General features: G+C 34.8%; 3 protein-coding genes and 1 pseudogene across 5 annotated transcripts; 1 reads left to right on the plus strand and 3 right to left on the minus strand.

Annotated features, from left to right (window-relative positions):
• The first annotated feature begins 125 nt into the window (after positions 1-125).
• TET2 (tetraspanin2) lies at positions 126-2,846 on the plus strand. The gene is made up of 2 exons (XM_011079666.3): positions 126-784; positions 2,235-2,846. Exons 1-2 carry the CDS (start codon positions 287-289, stop codon positions 2,544-2,546), a joined length of 810 nt encoding a protein of 269 aa, XP_011077968.1. The 5' UTR covers positions 126-286; the 3' UTR covers positions 2,547-2,846.
• A 3,075-nt stretch (positions 2,847-5,921) lies between these two features.
• LOC105161998 (PRA1 family protein F2 pseudogene) lies at positions 5,922-6,730 on the minus strand (annotated as a pseudogene).
• A 671-nt stretch (positions 6,731-7,401) lies between these two features.
• Positions 7,402-10,306, minus strand: LOC105161842 (thioredoxin-like 2, chloroplastic). Of its 3 annotated transcripts, none has more exons than XM_011079667.3 (4): positions 9,773-10,306; positions 8,288-8,470; positions 7,955-8,119; positions 7,402-7,781 (listed from the first exon to the last, which is right to left on the minus strand). In XM_011079667.3, the coding sequence occupies exons 1-4, from the start codon at positions 9,980-9,982 to the stop codon at positions 7,647-7,649; spliced, it is 693 nt and encodes a 230-aa protein (XP_011077969.1). In that variant the 5' UTR covers positions 9,983-10,306; the 3' UTR covers positions 7,402-7,646. The 3 variants fall into 3 exon arrangements, with proteins under 3 accessions (XP_011077969.1, XP_011077970.1, XP_020549383.1); XM_011079668.3 differs by having other exon boundaries at positions 8,288-8,486; XM_020693724.2 differs by having other exon boundaries at positions 8,288-9,026; positions 9,773-9,914.
• A 1,351-nt stretch (positions 10,307-11,657) lies between these two features.
• LOC105161844 (nucleotide pyrophosphatase/phosphodiesterase 1) lies at positions 11,658-14,280 on the minus strand. The gene has a single exon (XM_011079670.3). The coding sequence runs from the start codon at positions 13,919-13,921 to the stop codon at positions 12,461-12,463; it is 1,461 nt and encodes a 486-aa protein (XP_011077972.1). The 5' UTR covers positions 13,922-14,280; the 3' UTR covers positions 11,658-12,460.
• Between the last annotated feature and the right edge of the window lie 2,914 nt (positions 14,281-17,194).

Consider the following 17,194-nt stretch of genomic DNA (forward strand, 5'->3'; position numbering starts at 1 on the left):
ACTCTAAAAAAATAATTTGACAAGTGTAATGTACTAATGGTATAGGGTTCAAGAAAAATAAAACAAGTGTCAATGTTTAAGTGGAGGCGGCTAGTTCCCACTCAGACAGCATCGAATAAACCGTTTTTACTGACAGTCTAAATATTCTGGTTGGATCACCCTGGCCCCTGGGGCTTGTGAAAGTTCGTAGCCCCACCACCGCCCTCCCCCCATTTCCCAAAGCAAACTTGCCTCCCACTTTCACACTTAAAACCCAACCCATCCCCATACTCTCCACACATTGATCATGGCAGTCAGCAACAACATCACAGCCATCCTCAACTTCGTTGCTCTTATGTGCTCCATCCCCATAATCTCCGCCGGCATATGGCTGGCCTCCAAGCCCGACAACGAGTGCATCCACTGGCTCCGTTGGCCCCTCGTCTTCCTCGGTATAGCTTTCCTCGTTGTCGCCCTCACCGGATTCGTTGGCGCCTACTGGAAAAAGGAAGGCCTTTTGGGGGTCTACTTGGTTTGCATGTTTATCCTCATAGTTCTGTTGCTGGTGCTCCTCGTGCTCGCTTTCGTCGTGACGCGCCCCGACGGCTCGTACCCCGTGCCCGGAATGGGGTTCCGGGAGTACAGGCTGGAGGGGTTCTCGTCTTGGCTTAGGGATCATATTACCGGCAATGATAATTGGGGGAAGATAAGGGCTTGTTTGGCGGATTCCCAGATTTGTCCGAAGCTTAATCAGAAGTTTATTTCCGCTGCCGATTTCTTTGCTGCGCATCTTTCTCCTATTGAGGTGAGCAAGTTGATTTGCTAATTTGCTGCTGCTTGCTGGTTGAGTTACGCAAGGATTGTTTGGTTTCTTTCTTATTTATGAGGGAATGCGTTGGTTTCTTTTGTGATGACTCCAAACGCGGTGTTGGTTTTGCCAAGAGCCAATTATTGGAGTGGTGACTGTGAGAATATTAGAGGGGTAAATATGAGAATTGAAGAACTAGAAGGACCTAATGGCAAAATAGAAAAGTTAGTCTAGAATGGGAATGTTTTAGAAAGTTTTAATTCACTAGTCATGTAGGTTGCATAATTGGTACGATATAGGAATTCGCCATTTTTAGTTAATATTTATATCATATGACAAATATACAATGTATTCAGTGGGATGAATAGGTTCTGAGTTGTATTCTGGAGGGAACGAAGGAAAATGAAGGGGTACTTTCTCTTTTTCAAGATCCTAACTTTAAGATTTTTTCGAATATATTGAAAGGAGGGGGACAAATTTGAATTTTGAAACTTATGTTTTTTTTATTTGGAGATAGTGTATATACCGTACAAAGTTGTTTGAACTTTTATCGAGCATCAAAAGTTGTGTTTAGCGGTTCTAATCTTAGTTTGGATTGTGACAAGAATGGAATGTGAACAAGCTTCAGCCGAGCCAAACACGAGTAAAACTGGACTAATTATACTAATTATTGTATTTTTTCTAATAGAGTTGCTCCGGAGTTGAGATTCAAATCTTTGAACGAAAAACGTTTTCAAATTTGGTTTGTTGTGTACATATGAAGAATCAATCTTAATTAAACGAGCTTTTAGCATTGACCTTGAATCTGTTCGTGGAGTACCTTGTTTGTTTTTCAGTGTAGTTGGAGGGAGCAAACTGTACATGTCCATAGTTTACGGGAAAAAGTGAAACTCACCTGTAGACGACAAAAAGAAGAACTATGCTTTTACTCCTTTCGTTATTGTCGTTTGTAGGACTTTGTGGTTAATGGTTTGGTTGAATTATGGACGTTAGATAATCGTAGTGCTCTCATTTTTTTCTTTTCTTGGATTGCATTATTGACTGAGTGAAGAACAGAACACGCTGGAACTTGACTATCTGTCTATACCAACCTCTTTAATTTGATTGGAACACTGCAGATGCAGATTGATTAATCCAGCCTGTTATCTTTTCTGTTTTCTAACTAATGGTGGACCCTTTGCATTTCGAGTCTTATATTGTCATAATTTCATCACTAAGACATTCCCAATATTCACTTCTCACCATTGATCTCAACTAAAATAACACCCAACTCTGTCAGCATAGCGTGCCTGTTTTCGTATTATGTTGATCAATATGACACACTTAATGTTCAAATTTAATGTGTGAATTTCTGCGGTTTCTTTAGTAGCATAACTATTATTCGGTCTTTCTGTTCTGTTCTCTCCACAGTAACATTTATAATTTTACAAAAAAAATTGAGTTACAGTCCGGGTGCTGCAAGCCTCCGACGATGTGTGGGTTCCAATATTCAAGCCCTACTACTTGGGTCGGCCCGTCTAACATTGCAGCAGAGGCCGATTGCACGATCTGGAACAACGATCCGAGCCAGTTGTGCTATAACTGCGACTCTTGCAAGGCCGGTCTGCTAGGAAACCTTAGGCATGAATGGAGAAAAGCCAACATAATACTGATCATAACTGTGGTGGTCTTGATTTGGGTTTATCTCATTGCTTGCAGCGCATACAGGAACGCTCAAACCGAAGAACTTTTCCGCAGGTACAAACAAGGTTGGGCTTAACTTAAACAGTAGCCTGACCAACACTTAGTCTCGTGTTCCACATCGTAACACTTTCTACTAATTGTTACACGCATGCGTTACCGATGAGCTGAAGTTGTGTCTTTACGACTTTTGATGTGTCGTTGTTTGTGAGTTTGTGTATATTCTTTGTAGCTTGTACTATTCTATCAAAGGTTTATGGACTTGAAAGCAAGAGAAAGGGTTTGGAGGTGGAGTGTGGAGCATCCACCACATGTTCATATTCTTGCTTATCATGTTAGAATGAGAATCTATCCCTACTCTTTACCCTTTTCCCTTTTATCTTGGAATCTCACGTTACAGTCCTTCTTTTGAACATCTTAGTCAACTCCTATGCGAATATGTGCAGTTTCTCCAATATTTATGGAGGATAGCGATGTTCTTGGTTTCTGAAAACGTACATCTCGTGTTTTGCAATTTGTGACGCCAAAAGGCAAATTCATTTCGAAATTAAATTTAGTCGATGAATTGATTATAATTGTTTTAACTATATATGAATCAAATGATAAATATATGATATTTGTCGTATAATCGGGTCAGATATTTCCACACAAAAATTGACCATATGTACTATTGAGTTTTTTTAAAGAATATAGTTTCTCATCTCTTCTCTTTTTTTGGAAAAAAAAAGTGTAAACGGTTGTGTTACTAAAAATACTGATAATATTTAACGTGGCACAATACAGACCGAGCAAAAATCAATAAAACTAGTGAGTATGGTATATGGGTAAAATATAATTTACCTCTTTATGATATTACAAATGAACAAATTATCCTTCTATTAAAAAAAAATAATAATTTACTCTAGAGTTTAGGGTGGTAAATTTTTTCATTTTAAAAAATATAGTGGATAAATTATTTTATTTTAAAAAACATAAGGGGTTTACTTTTTTCTTTTCATAGGGGGTAATTTACTTGCAATATCACAGAGAGAGGAAGGGGGGAGGGGGATAAATTGCTTTTTTTTTCCCTCTTATCTTATGGATGTGTATAATTCTTAAAAATAAATTAAACTAAAATATTATATAAATTGAATTATTAATATTTGTAGAGGATAAAAGTACTCAAAATATAATATTAAGATAGTGAGTTAATGAAAAGATTTTGATTTATAAAAAATATTGAAAATAAAGATATTGCTAATGTTAGAGGAAAAAAATGCACGAGTACAAAAAAAAAACTATCAAAAAGTAGTTATGAAAAATCATAATAAGTAAAGAAATTTAAAAAATTAATTAATCTAAAAATAAATTAAGTGGGACGCCAAAAAGATACTCTCAATAATAAAGTATAGATATTCTGGTATTATCAAATAGGATTAAATTCTTTTTACCCCTTGTATTCTGAAGGTAGTATTAAAAAACAAAAAGACCCTTCAACATTTGAAACCTTCTAACACCCTCCTCATTATAAAACATTAATCAAAATGGAGAAAAATAACTTTATGCTTATATAATAAAAAAGTAAATGTAGTTTATTATATTGGCTCATTTAAAGTCAAAATATCAATAAATATGTTACCAGATTATTTTCAGTCCCCCATAATACATTTATATTATGGTTAGCAGTCCAACATATATAAGCTTTTCGCAATGGATAAACCATCGAAACAACACATGCGCATTGTGCAACAAAGGGGAGGAGGAATGGCACGGCTATTGTGATGAGGGTAACTACCAAAAGATCAAATTGCCCTTATTTTTTAAAGAGATTTGCAGTAAAGGATAAGATCCGCGCATGAAGGCGCGGGTCAGGTCGCCCGACCCGACTTGCCTGACTCGGACCGGCTGACCTGCCTGTTTGACAGCCATTGGATCACCTGACACCAGGACAACCAGATGATGCCACATGGCACATTATCATGCGGTACCGTACGCAATAAATACCTGTATTTATGAATAATTATGGCAAGTGTATTTATCACGTTTTCTGATCTCACTAGCTCTCCACTGATCGCTTTTCTAACTTAAGTATCGAAGGGCCTTAGCTAGGGGCTACCCAACAAGCCTAACGTGTATTTTGTTCTCATGATCCACTTGTAGAAAGTTCGAAGAGGAATTCAACGACCCAACCCGAATTGTGCTACCTGCATCACATCGTTTTTTCAAATGCCCATATTCGACACGATGCATTGTAGTACACATATATAGAAGACAAGTTCAGTTTGCATGGCCATTTCGAGAATGGGATGGAGGCTATATGTCGATCGAGGGGCAGACATTCAGTTAACACAGTTCAGTTTGCATGGCCATTGTCTGTAAATATGATATTTGGGAAGTTAAATTGTGTTGAATCACTGTCTCATTTAAAAAATTAAATTGTGAGAATGCTAATACATATGAAATCGTGCATGTTCATCCTTTTAAGGGTAGTTGGTTGTAATAGATTTATTTGACATACAATAAGTCTTTATGTTTATTGTGGAAAATATGAATTTTCATTCAAGTTTTTGCTAATGTCAGCAAATTCATGAATTATACTAACAAATAGTAGGAGAATCAAATGTAAATTTTCAAAACACAAAAAATTTATGTGTAATTACACAAAAACTAAAAAAAAAAAAACGGTGTAATTATCTCTTTCTTTATTTATTTTTCTTTTTTTTGGAGGTTCAAACCTTGCACGTGAAACTCTTCTTTTAATAAATACATATCAGCAAATTTGACCCAAAAATTTTTATTTGATTTGAGTCTAATACATTTTGAATAAGCATTATTTTTAAAAGTTCAAATTGTTCTGAAATAGAATCATCTAATATTTATTATTTTTACCTAGTTGGATACATGAAATCCCTGGAAAACTTGTCCACGGGATACATGTGTTTTTAATTAAAAATTGTATTCTTTCAGACAAAAGTTGAGATTCTGTGTCCCCATACGTAATCCCCACTAAATTTTTTCATTCTACATCATGTTGCATCTTATATTTTATTTAATATAGATATATTATATATATAAATCTTTATATATGTTGCATCTTATATTTTATTTAATATAGATATATTATATATATAAATCTTTATATATGTAAAGCATATATATTACTATAGAATTAAAATAGAAAATATAATATATACATAATCACACACTTATAACAACAAATTAAAACTAGCTATTAGAATGAATTAAAATTAGAGCATCAACGTGCAAAACATAAATTCTTACTCAAATGTAATTATGAAACAAGTATAATATACTTATCATGTGATTGATAATTTTTACAAATTATATATTAATTACCATACAAGTATATTATATTTAACATCTAATTAATTCAAATTCACGTCAACTCAGTATGAGTTAGAATTTTCCCATGCAAAAGTTGAAGACAATCGCAATCCATTACACACTTTAATTTCCTATGAGTTAGACGAAGAATAAGAAGCAGAAGCAGTCTCCTTCAAATCCACCACCCTGTCACCGCCGTGCCCGCCGCCGTCCTCCTCGTCGAGAACCAGATCATTCGTCCTCCTAAACGCCCCGTGCGCCACCACCACCACCACCCCAACCACCAGCCCCGCTACGAACACCGACGCGCGCGTCATCATCAGCGTAACCACCGTCAGGATCGACAGAACCACCAGGACGACCTGTTCCTCCATGGCGTACCCGAACAGGACGACGGGCTCGTCACGGAGGATGTAGAGGAAGAGCCACGCGGCCGTCATGGCGACGAACACAATCAGGGCGACGGGGTGCCATAACAGGTTGATGAAAAGCGCGAACAGAATGATCATGGCGTAGTTCACGTGGAAATAGGAGGTGTTGGTTTGGATCCGTTGGAGGGCGGCGTTGAAGCTCTCCGGCAGGGAAAAGGAGACCATTTCCTTCCATGGGCGGCGGGTCCCCATATCGGATCGGACCCGTTGACGGGCATGGACGAGAAATGGCGGGTCGGAGGGCGGCGGGGTGGTTGGGATTGTGCCGTATGTGGTGCTCATTTTGATACGGTACTGGAGAGAAAGAAAGAGATGTAAATCTGCCGGATCTAAACGGGAGAATGAAGGAGCAATTTGTCGCACAGAGTTTCAGGGAAAAAACAAAGATTTTCTTTTTTTTTTTTATTTGATTTCGTTGTATCAAAGTGTGATAGAAAATCTTTGTCTCCTTATTAGCTATTTTTTTTTTAATTTTGTTACTAATTTTAGCAATCGAGAATTGAATTTTACTTGTACTGGAATATATGTTGAATAAGTTGTGAATTAAAATAGGATCCTAATTAATTATTTGATTTACGCGTTCATTAAAAAAATACGATTTTTTATTATATCTACTTATCGTGATTAAAATTAATAATATAGTAAATATTAATCAATTATGGTTGCAGTATTGCAATTAGTTGTCCATTCTGCTAACAAGGATAAGATATTAGTTATAGCAAAATTCACGAAATTTTTTGATGTTAACGAAAAAATTGAATGAAAATTTATATTTATCATCAATTAATTTATTATTAGTCAAATAATTTTTTTCTGACCAAATTACCCTTATCGAAATTCACACGCTAATGCATATGAAAAAAATATTTTCACCCTTTTAATAGTAGTTCGGTCAGAAAAATTTTGTTTGATTTGCAATAAATCAGCAACATGTCAAATAGGGTACATAAGGATTTTCATTCAACTTTTTAACTAATATTAACCAATTCGATAAATTTTAACTGATAGAGAAATCTATTAGCCCGACGAAAACAAACGTAAGAATTTCTAAATATAATTTTTCAAACTGCATTGAATTTACGTATACTTACCATAAACCTCAAGGGAGAGTGGTGTAATATCCGTAAAATAAAATACAAGATAAGATACTAATTTAAAATCAAAAAATTGGAATGGACGTTTAACACAGGCAACATTCAAGTTACTTGTTGAAATCAATACCATTCAACGAATAACATGTAAAAAGAATAGCTACAAGCCTATACAAAGGATGCAGCAGAGATGATCCCTTCTTCAACCAGAAAAAAACTGCTATTACACAAAGCTAACTGCACGTAGAATGCTACAAGCTACAGTGGATTCCTCAAGAGGAACGGATATGCAACTCTACGTACGACCAATTGCTTGTATATAATTAAGAACAACTATGTTGGAGATGATTCTGCTGCCTTCCTTGGAGGGGAGGGATTGTCGAGGTTTAGATCGCCGACGCCTTTAGGGGGACCAAGGCTGCAGCGATCCGAGTTGTGTAGTTCGATGGCGTCTTTAATTTTCTGAAACTGCCAGAAGTTTTTCGACAATAAGAAGTCAAGTCTTTGAAGAATAACACAAATGTGAAATGCCAAATGTAATCTCAACTTCAAATTCTTGAACCACAGGTGTAATATTGAAAACGTTCAACGGGTGGGAGCTGACTGCAGGAAAAAAGTGAAGGAGAAGGTAAGTTACTTACTTTGGCAAGGGAACAAGAAAAGGACTCCAGCAATCCGTCTGCTCCACGGTAGAAGTGGAAATATGGAAGAACCTTGACGTTCAAGTTCTTGCTCATGGGCTTGTTTTCGTCGAAATTGACTTTCAAGAACAAGATTTCAGGATGTTCCTCTGCTGTTCTGCAAAGCTGATAATGGAGCACACTGTCACTTACATTAATTTGAAACCAGTATCTGATTTTTAAGCATGGCAAAATCAATGTAACCTCTATGGAAAATTACCTTTCAAATGCGTATTCTAGCCCAAGGTAATGATATTACGTAGTAGAATAAACATCGGGGAAAGTAAAGACTACCTTGGGAAATAATGCTCGGCAAGAAGCACACCATGTTCCATAGAACTCGACAATAACTAGCCTATCTTTAGCCTCACTCAAGGCGTTCAAAAATTCTTGTGTGGAGTGAATATCAATCATGTTTGGGCCTGCATTTCTTTCCCACCACTTGGGCTGCTCACTTTCAGTGAAAGTTGCATGTACCTGATACGTATCACCACTAAAATAGACATCATTAACTCGAGGAAAGATGTAACCAGATCTAGCATTTGAGAATTCAGAAACTATAAACTCAATAGGACACTCAAACTCACCTATGTTTTTCAAGAACATGATTATTACCAGATTATAAAGACTTCATAAGACTGAATAGTTCCTCAAATCTCATGACAAGAACACTTACATAGATAGTACATGCCCACACGAATTACTCAAATGACCTTACACACGCTGTTGTAGCATAATCAAATATGATACAGCTGAAAACGACTTGGCATAAACATACCAATTAATAAGAATAATCCAAAGGGAAACTTAGTTCTCCGGTAGTCTAAGAGGATCCAGGAAGCAACACAAAACTGTTGATTCTTGTAATGGAATGCAAAACTTAATTCAGCCTAATAAAACCCACTTAAATGTATAAAGAACATGCTCGAAAACAACCCTCAGCACAACCATAGTCAATGGCTCATTGAGTTCTGAACGATCATGGTAGCAGAGAACTAGTCATACATGATACAACCCATACGAGTCATCTGGACTGAAAGAAAATGAAAGAAAAGGTCACCAGGGTGAATGATCTAAAACACTTCAAGAAAACAGGCAAAGCCAAGTTTAGTTAATTTGTGGCAATCTCGTATCAGAGACATCTTTCATGATTCAGCATCATAAGAAACCTAGATACGACTAGGACCACCCAAGTCCTACCAGAATCCAACTGTAAGTTCCACACCAGATCTAGAGCATTAAAGTGAATAATTAAAGCCATTTCCGCTTAAAAATGACAATTGCACAGACCCCCCTTCTTAATTTTACTGACATAACAATTACCCTCTTCTATTAGTGAAACAGAAAACTCCCCTTTCCAAATACTTGAAGGGAAGGCCTATTGAACCAGAATTATGTTGTGTATGCAAGCAAATACCCTTGCATAGCATTCTACTTTTCAAAGTTTTCATTCTAACCAAATTTTGATGATAATTTCAGCAAATAGAGTGCATTTTTTGTTAAATTACTAATAGAACTTTCTGCCCGATTGTTTAATAATGTAAATTGTGTTTCAGAATTAGATCAAGTAAAAAATGATTTACTACAATCATTTGAAACTTAATACACCTTGTGCACCAATAGTCCAACTTTTTCATACAAACTCAAATTCAAGTTCTGAAGTACATGACAGAAAAACGGCACAAGAATGAAAAGCTTTACAGGAAACACTGGTTATCAAATCAAATCCAGGCCCAGGTCGAATAATCTATTGAAATTCAGGAAAGTTGGAATCTTTACCTTGAAAGACGCCAATTGCTTGTGGCGTTTGAAGGCAATTGAAGAAACAGAATCAGAACCAAAAGAAGAAACAACATCTACCCTCCTAAGCAATTCTACTTGAGTTGGGGGAAAAGCCCGTTGACAAGAATTGACAGACGAAGTGAAAGATATTAACAATGAAGAAGAAAACCTCAGAGAATTACAAGATAATTTGATCACATCAGCCATTTTCACACACACACACAGGTCTTGTGAAGAATTCGTTTGATTTCTTCTTCAACCTCTTCTTGTGCCTGTGTGTTCTACAAATTGAGCTTCTTCAGAAAAGATATTTCCGTTTCATGGGATGGTAGACAGTTTACGTAAATGGAAAACAAACGCAAAAAACCAAAAGACGAGTAGGGAGAATGTCGTTGGTCTCTCAGACAGTCACACACTTAGTGTGTGTAGTGGTAGAGTCGGGATAGACACTGAGAGCAAGCAGAGGAGAGTTGGAATGAAAATGTGTGAACGAAAATCCCGGAAGCGTTGATTCGCTAAATCAAACCAACCAAACCCAATGGAAATTTCAATGAACCCAAAATTCATATGTCAAAATACCAAGAGCAAGAGGTTTGGTGAGTTAATAAACTTTGTAAAATATTACATAAGATGTTTGAGATTTTATAATTACTACGAAATATTTGGTAATTTTTTTGAAAAATGTATAATTATATATATATATTGAAATTTGACGTAAGTATATGTAAATTTTTTATTGTTTGAAAAAATTATATCTAGTATTTTTTAATTGTGGTATATCTTCTGTTAGTTAAAACTTACTAAATTTGTTAATATTAACAAAAAAATTGGTTAAAATTTTATATTTACCTTGATTGATTTATTACTGACTTATTGCAGGTCAAATTAAATTTTCTGACTAAACTACCCTTATAATGATGAAGATGTACCTCTTCACATATATTTACGTGTGAAGATATGTAAGGATAATTTGGTCCTAAAAAATTTATTTGACCTGCAAGAAATTAATAATAAATCACTTGTGGTGAATTGATCAAAATATCTTTTTTAAATTACCAATTATATTTTTATATATAATTAAGTATTTTTGTGAACTAACATGCCCTATGATTAATTTACTGCACACCCTCAAATTTTTTAATATTTCTGCATATGTTTATTGTTACTTTTTGAAAAGTTCAATTTCGATAAAGTATTTATGTTCATTTCTCTATCTAAAGCTGTATAATTATTTCTTGTTTGAAAGAGTTATTTGTAAATTTTGAAATAACTAAAAGTATTTGTAATAATGTCAAATTTAAAAAAGTGACTATAATTTCCTGTTATTTGTTTAATAATTTTTGCTTGTGTTGATAGAATAGAATTAGGATTCTTTTTTATCCAAATATAGTTCAACCGCACACGTACATATATGCCAATGGGATGCAATATTTCAAGACGAACTGGTAAAATCAACGATATGTTGATATAAGTATCGTGAAGTTCTTCTATGTACTATTAATAAAGCACCAAGGGTCAAGGAAATTTTTACGGTGATCGAGTTTGATTAAATTTGAATCAATTATATAATAAGTATAATATATTTGTAGTGTAATTATTGTGCCGTTTAAAAAAAATGACCAAAGAGATTATAATAACAGCCAGAACGAGTATAAAACTATCCCAGACTCGGTTAGTTTCGATCATGCAATGTGACATGAGGAGGGAAGCAAGTATGGTTCAAGTTTCCACCAACACTAGAAATAATCACTTGGGTAAGGAACGTAATCTAAATGGGTGTTTGAGGCTTCAGCTTTTATGATCAAAATAAATTATAAAAATAGTTATAAATTATGCAGGTATAAAAATTGAGAATATTTGAAAATAAAAGTTAAAAGTGAAAAAAAAAAAAGAATTGGAGATTTAAATAAACAATTTACTATTTACAATTCATCAAGAAGCTGCGGAAGTCGGTAGGAAGTATAGCTTTTGGCTTAAATCAACTTAAATTTAAGCAGCTTAACGACGAAAACATAAAATAAAAAAAATTCAGCAGTAAACTGATAAAATGACTAATTTTGGCTGCAACTAACCAATGCATTTCAATCACAAAAACAAGGTTCTCAGTCAGCAATGACTGGAACACATCAGTCACAATAAGGCCTTGGATCTCTTTTCAGTGCTACGCCTTAGTTCCGCAAGGACGAAACTGCCTGAGTATTATTAGATTACAACAAGTGCAGCTTGAATGCAGTCAGATTCAGGCATAAGCTACAATGCTGAGGGCCACAAATGAGATTAGCAACAGCCGAGCATGTAGAAGGAACAACAGAATAATGTTAGACGTGAGAACTGCTAGTGGGATGATGCTCAGTTATCGTTGGCCGTTGGCACTTCACCAGCTCCACTGAAAGGGTGGGTCACAAACTCTGTGATGGTAAGTTGATGTTATACAGGTAGCACATAGAACAGACAACATTTGACAGACGGCAAACTAGTGATAACAATATCCATCTGGTTTCATAAGCTTAACTTGTTAACTGTGTCAAGTCATATTATTAGTTGCATTTACCTCTCTGCAAAACCCCATCCTACCTATCCGAACCTATCAGGCATCAAGGAAATTCATCTTTGCACAATACCATCAGTCAACGCCTGGTTCAGTTCGGAATCTGAAATACCACTTCATTTAAAAGAAAATGAGTTTCAATGTTCGGGCAAAAGAATACTCTCTGGAAATGAATCCGTCCCATTATTTGGAGCTCCATGAATGTTCAAGATGGTTGTCACCAAGTTATATATCTGAACATTCTCAAATGATGGGATTTTCCGGCCCCTAGCAAATCGAGGTCCATGAGCAACAAAAATGGTCCTCATTGAGAAAAATGCATTGTCGTATCCGTGCGCTCCTCCACATTCTTGCCTTTTCGATCTAGTCTGCTCCACTTTAAATCCTTCGTCGACCAATCCTATAATAGGTGGAATTCGATCACTAGCAGAATAATGCAGTCTGCTAAGGAGCTCCTCCTTGAGATAAACACTCAAATACTCACCATTAACCACATTCCCCGACTTTAGCCCCAAATTCATCTTAGCCACAACTTTTTCTGCTGAATAACCAGGTGGTGGACGAATTGCAAGCAATGGGCTGTAGGAGTAAACCCATTCCTTTGGTATCTGAATCCAGTCTGCTAAGTCATCTAAGAATATCAACTTTCGGTCACACGTACTGACCATCCCATGATCACCCACCAAAATGATATTCACATCCTCAAAAATCCCTCTTTCTTCCAAACCACTAATCAACCTCCCGAGCATCTTATCCACTCCAGCAACAGCTTCGGTGATCTGAGGATCATCAGGCCCAACCTTGTGACCCTGATGATCAGGGTCCTCAAAATACAATGTCATAAAGGCAGGAATCTCACTACTAGGCAAATCAAAGTACTTCAAAATGGCATCAACTCTGTCTTCGAAAGGAACCGAACTATTATATAACATACAATATCCCTTAGGACAATTCCAAGAACCCTTTTTCACCTCCGAACCAGGCCAAAAGTACGTCGAAGCATTTAAGCCATTGTTCACCACAGTCTCCCACAGCGGCTCACCGAGCCACCACTTGGGCTGATGACTAGCCATAGTGAACAAATCACCAGTTTCAGGATCGATGAAATAATTATTTACTATTCCATGATAAGCAGGGTACAAACCAGTGACAATGGAATAATGATTCGGAAAAGTCAGCGTTGGAAACACTGGAATCAAGCCCAATTCAGCTTCAGTCCCATTCTTGATCAGTCTATTGATATTCGGGGTATCCGTCTTGAATTGATACCCAAACCTGAATCCATCCAACGAAATCAACAAGACGACAGGACTTTTGAGCTTCTTGAGCGGCCTAGACACCTCACTTGCCGAACTTGAAGCTTTGAAGAACAGAAAGCCGAAAGCAATGGCTGCAGAGAGAGCAACGCAAGTGGAGATAACGAGAGAAAGGAATATAACCGTGGTCGTAGCTGGTTTTGGATGGGAGTCCAAGGAAGAAGAATCTGTGCTTAAGGGCAGAAGAGCAGCATCGGGATGATCATCGTCTTCCTTTGTTGAGATCGGCATCGGCTTGTTATCGTCGTTTGGACTCAAAATGGATACGGAATCAGACACCATTCCAGGATTCAAGATTTAACGATCTGGGTTCGTCAAGAAACACAACAAAATAGAACCCCTTTGAGGATTCTTGCTTCTCGGGACAATTTCAGAAGGCTTTCAAGAAATGAAAATATCCCTGATTTCAGAAACCCAAGTTTTGAAGAATCGGTGAGGTGATGTGAAGTTGTTGCCCTCTCCCTCTCACTCTCATTTGAGAAATGGAATCTGAGGAGAAGGGTAGTTGATATATAGCTATTACAGAAGGTAAGTGATGAATTGGAGTTCAATGGAAGGAATGTTGTTTGTTTGTCGAGAGGAAGAGAGCAAACGTGCTGCTGACAGTTAGTTCAGTTGCTGGGTCTTCTACCTCATCTTTCTTTCCTTTCTCTTTTCCCTTTTCCCTTTGACAACTCATTTTGTATTGGACTTGGGCTTAATTCTTTACTGGGCCGGACTCCCGCGGATTGAAACCCGGACCCGAGCCTGGGGCGGACTTTGAAGCTATTACATAGTTTCGGATCGGGTTGGTGTTTTAAACCCGAATCCAGCCATTTCAATATTTTATATTTGATATATTTCACATATATTTATTAAAAAATATGCGTAGATTTTATTTATATATAAAATAGTTTGTTATTTTAATGAACATATAGGTAATATATATTTTTTAATATTTTTTATACTTGTAGAGCCTAAATATACACATATAAATTTGTATACGAAATATAATCTTTCAATTATATTATCGGTTCTTATTTATAAAGTTATAGTAATATTATTTTCAAAAAAATATTAGCTTTTTTAATATTTTAAATTAAATTTATGGGATTAAACCCATTTAGTCCGAGATCTAAAACAGATGAGACACTGAGTTCAAGAATTCTTGACGGGTTGGATCCTAAATTTCGACGAGCCCAAAGGCTTATAGCCTACTCATTTACATGTCGTCCTGTAAAAAATAAATTTACTTTCTTACTAATTAATCACAATGCGGTTTAGTTCGTATTTTTTTCCGAGTATAGGAATAATATCAATATTGTAGCAATTAAAACATTTAAAATATTAGAAACTGTAACTTTTATTAGTGTTAGATCATCAAATTAATTATCTGCAAGAATAAACTCTATATCATAAATCTAAAGAACAAATTGAAAAAAGATAAATTTGAATTAAAATTATTTCAAACAAACCTCTAATAAATGATGTGCCTTAAATAGCCCAAATGTAGGGTGCACAAAATAAATAAATATATATATAAGTATACTAATCTATATATATTTATATTATATATATATAAAAAAAAAACACTCCACACTCACAAATGATGGTTAATAATATTGTCGCACCAATTTTTTGTAAAGCCAAAAATGCCATTCAACTAATAATATAACTAACTTATTCACATTTTTAAATTCTATATTAAGTAATAAATTAATTTTCTTTTATTTTCTTTTTTTTAAATGTAATATATTTATATTTTACTCTTATATAATATATTTTAAAGAGCGAAATATTATTTATTATATGCATGCAGGAGGCGTGCCACAACAATTAGTCTAAAAAAGAAAGACCCTTTATATTCATAAACGGTTATTGATGATATCACTGCACCAATTTTTTCAGAAGCCTAAAATGCCCCTCAATTGATAAGATAAACAACTTATTGAACTTTTCAAATTTTACATTAACTGACAATTTAGTTTTCTTTTCTTTCTTTATTTCTTTTTTTTAATGTAATGTATTAATGTACATAATTTACTTTTATTTATAATATATTTTAAAGTGTAAAAAATTATTTATTATATGCATGCAAGAACGACTAGTATTTATAAATCACAAGTGCTAATATCCACCACGATAAAACAAAATTAATTCAAAAACTCACGTTTTGACCACAATTAGCCAATGTTTGTTATAATTTTAGCTATAACCAATATAACTGTCATGATTTTTAGCTGTGGCTAATATTTTAATTTTATACGCGGAAACATCAGCTAATAATTGTTGGACAATTTTGAAAAATATATATATTGACTGTAATTTTTTACTCAGACCGTCGTGGAGTGGATCAATCTTACTCTCTTGAACGCACGCCACATGTACTATAAAAGCGGAGAGGGAATAAACCATGCACGTTCAAGAAAGCAATTTAAGTATTTTTAAACTTATAACTTCAAATAAATTAAGTCTATTTTTGGATTCTAAAAAAGAAAAAGTAAAAATTAAAAGCAAGCGGCAGGAGGATCCTCGTAATTGTTTATCAGTAATGATCGAATTGTATGATTCATCATAAATTATTAATTTGTCTTTGACCGAGCGATTATGGAGATCGAGTGTACTCTTAGGTCAAGTTTTAGCCGACCTAAAGAGATAGTGCACGCGGATATTAGACTTTTTTATCTAATTTGTTATTTCTAAAAATATAAGTGTGATTCCTCATCAAATAGTCTTTCAACATACGGAAAATTTTAGTCCGGATTCGGTTCGATCGAAACTGAATCAATCATATGACAAGTGCAATACACTTACCGTATGGTTGGTATACATTTCATAGATAGTGATTAACCACAAAATAAATATACTTCACTTATTCTGTGATTGGTTTGATTCAATCCAACTTAATTTTAGTGAAAATTTTACTTCACGTACAATTTGAACGAGGGTTTATGAATAAGAATTAGTCAGGTGAATATTTAAGAAAAATAAAAAATAACCGCTCGGTAAATGACATACCTCATCGATTACTTAATATTGTATTAATATTATATAAAAAAAGAATCTCCACTGGGGGCTGTTTGGAAGTCAAAATGAAATTACGAATTAAATTGCCACGGGAAGATAATGGAGAAGTAACCATAATCATTATTAGGCTTCTTTGTCAGTTTCACGTGAATCCCTCCATTCATCAACGAACAGCACCTTATCACATGCTTTTCCTGAGCCGAAAAAAGTCTGAATATTTTATTTTTTTTAAAATAATAAATTACATTATAATATAAGACGACATTCAAATTCTATTAGCTACATTAATGATTTTAAAACAAACAAGAAAAATATTAAGGGATCATTATAAGATTCTCTCCTGAAATTTGATATAATTATTTGTACACTTTTTATAATTTAAAAAATTATATCTAATATTTCTAACATTTATTTTTGTCCAATAAATAAATCCACCAGTTAGTCAAAATTCGTGAAATTGCTAATATTAGCAAGTTGAATTGGAATCCACATTTACAACTAATTGACTTATTACTAACTTATTGCAGGTCAAATATTTTTTTTTTAAAA

The sequence above is a fragment of the Sesamum indicum genome, linkage group LG5 (genome assembly GCF_026168435.1).
Source record: "Sesamum indicum cultivar Baizhima isolate 11 linkage group LG5, ASM2616843v1, whole genome shotgun sequence".
Taxonomy (NCBI): Eukaryota; Viridiplantae; Streptophyta; class Magnoliopsida; order Lamiales; family Pedaliaceae; genus Sesamum; species Sesamum indicum.

What these genes read in the sequence shown, in the direction of transcription:
- TET2 (XM_011079666.3), top strand. Translation starts at nt 287, where the DNA reads ATGGCAGTCAGCAACAACATCACAGCCATCCTCAACTTCGTTGCTCTT. An exon ending in CGCATCTTTCTCCTATTGAG is followed by an intron (nt 785 to 2,234) that starts GTGAGCAAGTTG and finishes ATTGAGTTACAG; the next exon opens with TCCGGGTGCTGCAAGCCTCC.
- LOC105161842 (XM_011079667.3), bottom strand. Translation starts at nt 9,982, where the DNA reads ATGGCTGATGTGATCAAATTATCTTGTAATTCTCTGAGGTTTTCTTCT. An exon ending in AGCAATTGGCGTCTTTCAAG is followed by an intron (nt 8,471 to 9,772) that starts GTAAAGATTCCA and finishes GATACGTATCAG; the next exon opens with GTACATGCAACTTTCACTGA. An exon ending in TTTCTTGTTCCCTTGCCAAA is followed by an intron (nt 7,782 to 7,954) that starts GTAAGTAACTTA and finishes AACTTCTGGCAG; the next exon opens with TTTCAGAAAATTAAAGACGC.
- LOC105161844 (XM_011079670.3), bottom strand. Translation starts at nt 13,921, where the DNA reads ATGGTGTCTGATTCCGTATCCATTTTGAGTCCAAACGACGATAACAAG.